The sequence below is a fragment of the Manihot esculenta genome, chromosome 16 (assembly GCF_001659605.2).
Source record: "Manihot esculenta cultivar AM560-2 chromosome 16, M.esculenta_v8, whole genome shotgun sequence".
Classification (NCBI taxonomy): domain Eukaryota; kingdom Viridiplantae; phylum Streptophyta; class Magnoliopsida; order Malpighiales; family Euphorbiaceae; genus Manihot; species Manihot esculenta.
The window spans coordinates 23,686,231-23,691,982 of record NC_035176.2 but is presented as its reverse complement, the minus strand read 5'-3'; the positions used below and the strand labels follow the sequence as shown (position 1 = coordinate 23,691,982).

Genomic DNA, 5,752 nt, shown 5'->3' with positions numbered 1-5,752 from the left:
CAACCTAGACTTTCTCTTACATAGTGCCAGGGACGTAGAATGGGTACAACCTGGACTTCCATACCATATCATGCCGTAGCATCATCATACCATAGGAGGACTAAAGGATCATTCAATAACCAATCCACATCAACATCATAAATGCAATGCAACATATTCGTGATTTCTAATGCAAACAACCTAATTCATCACATGGCATTCATGATGCATGAACATGCTCAACTGTATAATTCATTTGCTTTAAAACATAAAAGTTTATTCTACTCACCTCTGGCTGAAGTTCTACTGACTCAGAAGCAGCTGAACTCACTGCTGGGGTCCTTGGTTCCTCGGGTCCGAACCTACACAGGTGGACTCAAATGAGGGACCAAACAACTAGAACATAACTCTAAAAACATCCTCCAAAAACCCCCTAAAACACCTCAAAACAATCATGCAGAAACATGCAAAGGAAGGCAGAACAGGGCAGGTTCGGCGGCACCTTCGGCGGCCGAAAGTCCCAGACAGAGACGAAAGTCTCTTTTCGGGGGCAACTTCGGCAGTCGAAAGGCCTGCCTCCCCAGCCATGTTCGGCGGCCAAAAGTTCCTTCGGCTGCCGAACCTGGTTTCTGCCAAAGGGCAGAAACTTGGCTCCTTTAAGCACATTTGCCTCCAAAACTTCCAATCATGCATTTAGCTCAACCAAAACATGCAAATATACATACATTGGCTCCTAGGGCCTTCAAACTAACTTAAACCCCAACTACAACACACAACAACAACACAAATCCAACATACATTGCTCAAAACATAACATTAACTAAAAAACCTAACTATGAGCTAAACATGCATTCTACCCCTTAGATCTTGCATAAAACTTACTTTAAACATGAAATGAGCTTACGATCGGCTCTTACCTCTTGAAGATCAAGAGAGAGACGTCCTAAACTCGGAGGTGGGAGATTTTTGAGTTCTTGAACCTCAAAGCTCCAAAACTTGCTTTAAACTCGAAAATCTTCAAAACAACGTAAAAACTTGTGAAAATCTTGAAAGATTTGAAGGAAAGAACTCAAGGATGGTGAGGAATGGCGGAAGGGCTCACCTTGGCCGAAAATGGGGAGAAAGCTCGCCCATTTCGGCTAAGGGGCTCTTTTATAGTGGCTGGCCAGGCCACGTTCGGGGGCCGAACGTGCCTCCGCATGCATGCCATGTTCGGCGGCCGAACTTGAGGTTCGGCGGCTGAACCTGGACTTTCCTCAACCTATGCCTTCGGGGGCCTAAGGCTCACCCGAAAAGCATGCATGTTCGGCGGCCGAACTTTGAGTTTCGGCGGCCGAACCTGAGTTTCCTCCAAGGGTGTTTTTATTCAAAAACTCAAATCCTCTTTACTTAAAATCATCAAAACATTAAAACATTTCATGAAAACATGGTTTTACCCTTCTAGAGGTCTCCGACATCCGAGATTCCACCAGACGGTAGGAATTCCGATACCGGAGTCTAGCCGGGCATTACACTCCCATACTAAAGCCCTCATCAAATGCTCTAGTTGGGTCAACATAACATATGTTAAGCTTGGTTCAACATAATTTTAACATTAAAACATTAACAAAAGATCATGTATAACAGGGGATTCTCATACATTAGGGCTAAGCACAATACTAATCCTCAATACATTATTTTACACTATTTTACAATACATCATTTTGCAATTCATGTCCACAACTAACTATTACAAAGACATAACTTCAACCTGGAAGACTCCCCGGTCTATCCCGAACCTGCAAACCTGAGGGGTTAAAAGAAAGGGGTGAGCTACTAGAGCCCAGTGAGCAGAATAGTAAAACATTATATTAAAATCCATGCTTTCATGAAATGCATCACATTACAAACAATACACATCAAGGATGGACTTGTCACCAATAGCCCTCCACATAATCCAATCATGCCAGGGGCGTAGTGCAGGCCACACCTGGTCTTTCTCTTATACATAACATATCATACATATCCAATCGTGCCGGGGGCGTAGTGCAGGCCACACCCGGACTTTCTCTTACGTTATGCCAGGGGTGTAGTGCAGGCCACACCTGGACTTCCATATCATATCATATCATATCTCATCATATCAAGGACTAATGGGTCATCCAACATCCATCCACATCAACATCATAATATGCAATGCAATATATTCATGGATTCTAATGCAAACAACCTAGTAAATAATATGGTACTCATGATGCATGAACATGCTCAAAACTGATTTAATTTGATACATAAATATTCATTCTACTCACCTTAGGCTGACTCTGAAGCAGCTAGCTCACTATTGGGGTCCTCGGTTCCTCGGGTCCGAACCTACACAGGTGGACTCAAAATGAGGGACCAAACATACACTAACATAACTCTAAACTACTCCCCCAAAACCCCCTAAAACATCATAAAACAATCATAGAAATCATGCAAAGGAAGGCTGAACATAGCACTTTCGGCGGCAGGTTCGGCGGCCGAAAGTCCCTCTAGAGCCGAAACTCATGCACCTTCGGCGGCACCTTCGGCGGCCGAAAGTTTCTTCCAGAGCCGAAACTCATGCATGTTCGGCGGCACCTTCGGCGGTCGAAACTCCCCTCCAGAGCCGAAAGTCCAACTTTTGGGGGCAGGGTTCGATAGCCACAACATGCCACCACAGGCAGGTTCGGCGGCTGAACATGGCTTCGGCTGCCGAACCTGAGTTCTTCCAAAAATGGCAGAACTCAGCCTTCTATGCATAAATGCCTCCCAAACTTTCCAAACTCACATTCAACACTCCCACATCATGCATACACACATACATAAGCATATAGGAGTTTCAAACTAGCCTATACCCCAACAACAACACATCTAGCAACACATATAACATACATTATTCATAGAACTCACATAAATCCTAACATCATGCATATACTCTAATCATGCAATAAACCCTCTTAAAACCCCTCAAAACTTTCATAAAACATACAAGAAGGGTAGGATCTAAGCTTACCTCTTGAAGATCGAGAGGAGATGCGATCCTTAACTTGGAGATAGGAGAAATCTAGCTCCTTGCATCTTCAAGCTCCAAAACTTGATCTTTAGCTCCAAACTTCAAATACCAAGTTAAAACTTGTTAAAACTTGAAAGATTTGAAGAAAATCATCAAAACTAACCATGGGAGGGCATGGACTCACCTCTGTCCGAAAATGGGGAAGAAAACTCTCCCATTTTCAGACATGGGGCCTTTTATAGGTGGCTGGCCAAACCACCTTCGGAGGCCAAAGGTGCTCCCTAAAGTGCACCAGGTTCGGCGGCCGAACCTGGATTTCCTCCCTTGGTCTTTTTCATTCAAAACTCAATTTCTTTCTTACTTAAAACCATAAAATACATGAAAACATTTTATAAAAACATGATTTTACCCTTCTAGAGAGTTCCGACATCCGAGATTCCACCAGACGGTAGAAATTCCGATACCGGAGTCTAGCCGGATATTACAACTGAATTCAAATTGCGATAGTCTATACAAACCCTCCACTCGTTTTGAACACGAGTGGGAACCAATTCTCCTTTTGAGTTGGTTATTACTGTTATTCTTGTCTTCTTTGGCACGACTTGGATTGGACTTACCCATCTACTGTATGAAATCGGATATATTATTCATGCATCAAGCAATTTTAGTATATCCTTTTTTACAACTTCCATCATAGGTGGGTTTAATCTTCTTTGTGGTTCCCTTTTTGGCTTGCTATTCTCTTGAAGGAGGATCTTGTGCATGCATGTAGAGGGGGCTTAATCCCTTAAGATCTACGATTGTCCACCCAACTGCTTCCTTATACTCCTTCAGTACCTGAACAAGCTTATCTTCCTCACCTTTACTCAGTTTATTAGAGACTATGATCGGAAGGGTGTTTTCTTTCCCTAGGAAGACATACTTCAGGTGCATGGGAAGAGCCTTTAGCTCAATCTCCAGTGCCTGAAGAATTGAAGGGAGAAGTTTGTGGTGAGATTTGGGTATTGAAAGTAAATTAGAGGTACTTACCTTCTGGTCTGGTGTATCCAATGAGTGGATGGTTTCTATGATCTCTTCATCGAACTGGGTTGTGCACTCGTCAAGGTAATCTAATGTCAAGTTTTCAGTTAGAACTATCTCCAACTTGTCTTCCTTGCTTAGTTCAAATGCTTCTTGAGCGAGAGGGTCGATTACATCTATGCTGCAAACAGAAAATTTTTCATCAGGATACTTTATTGCATCATAGATATTAAACTTTACCTCTTCTCCATCAAACTCCATTGTGAGCATGCCTTCATGCACGTCAATCTTCGTTGTAGTTGTGCTAAGGAATGGTCTTCCTAGCAACAAATCTGTAGAGTTGGATGAATTGTCGTCCTCCATGTCTAGGACAAAGAAGTCTGCTGGGAAGATTAATTTTCCTACTTGGACCAAAATATCTTCCAACACGCCCTTGGGATAGACTATTGATCTATCGACTAGTTGGAGTGTGATTCCTTTTTGTTTCAAAGGGCCTGCATCCAAAGACAAATAAACTGATAGAGGCATAGCATTTATGGAAGCTCCTAAGTCACACATTGCTTTTTTGACTTCAAGGTTTCCTACTTTACATGATATAGCAAACATGCATTTGTCTTTACATTTTTGCGAAATATCTCTAAGATCTCTTTCTCTTCCTTTTCCCTCTTTGTTTGTGCAAGTCTTTAGGGAAAAGGTGGACGTATTACCAGCATTGGGGATTGTTCTTCCTCAGATTTCTGGGGTTGTTTCACTTCTGGAATCTCTATTTCTGCTTCTACCTTCTGGTCTTCCGTACTACCTTGGGCAAGCCTCTTTGGGCTGGCAGATTCCAACTCCTTCTCACTTTGTAGCGTAATTGCGCTTGCATTCTGTTTTGGATTTGGCGCAGTTTGGGACGACAGTTTCCCTTATGATTCCAACTTGCTCACTGATGTAGCAAGTTAGCTAATTTGATTCTCCAAATTCTGGATGCTTGATTTCGTTTCCTGTTGAAAAGCAAGAGTGCTATTAGCAAGGGATTGAACAATGTCTTCTAGAGACATACCTAATTTTGCAGCTTGATAGTTGGTTCTTGGTTGGTAGTTCTACTGTCTATTCCCATAGCTAAGCTTTGGATGATCTCTCCACCCTGGATTGTAAGTGTTTGAAAATGGGTCATACTTCCTTTGTTGTCCATTGAATTGTTGTCCATTGAACCCTCCAATGGCGTTTACCTGTTGCTCTCCTTCTTGAAGGATAGGACACACTGTTGGGAAATCCCGAGATTATTGCAACCCAGTTGCGCAGCGGAAAAAATAAAATCTCTGTTGATTTCCTTTCCCAGAATCCGAGTGCTTCGTTTAATTAATAAGATGGATATGAGACTAACCTGTTAATCTCATCAAGAAGAAACAATACCGGACTGATGGTGATGCCTTTTCAAACGAACACCCTTAATGGTATCCACACGAACGTCTTCTATCCTTCTAGAGTGCTAGCTCTCTCAAGGATGGATAGATTATGTGCTCCACAATCTACAACGGTTAGACTGAATTTTCTAAAAACTGTCGTCAACTCTTTCTTCGTAGAAAGAGTATTTATATGTTTCAGTCTTTTTGTTTTCCCACAACTCTTTTCCTAAAAGAGTTGTACTACTCTTTTCCCAAAAGAATTGTATTCGGAATCCACTATCACAATCTCGCAGATACTCAAATATCTTTATGTGATAGAGTTCTTTATGTATAACAGTTACAGATA

At 42.1% G+C, this 5,752-nt stretch overlaps 1 protein-coding gene across 1 annotated transcript; it reads right to left on the bottom strand.

Annotated features, from left to right (window-relative positions):
• Window positions 1-3,730: 3,730 nt before the first annotated feature.
• Window positions 3,731-4,573, bottom strand: LOC110603255. The gene has a single exon (XM_021740957.1). It carries the CDS (start codon window positions 4,571-4,573, stop codon window positions 3,731-3,733), a length of 843 nt encoding a protein of 280 aa, XP_021596649.1.
• Window positions 4,574-5,752: the final 1,179 nt, after the last annotated feature.

Bases quoted from the DNA above. Each gene is read 5' to 3' on its own strand.
- LOC110603255 (XM_021740957.1), bottom strand. From the start codon at position 4,573: ATGTGTGACTTAGGAGCTTCCATAAATGCTATGCCTCTATCAGTTTAT.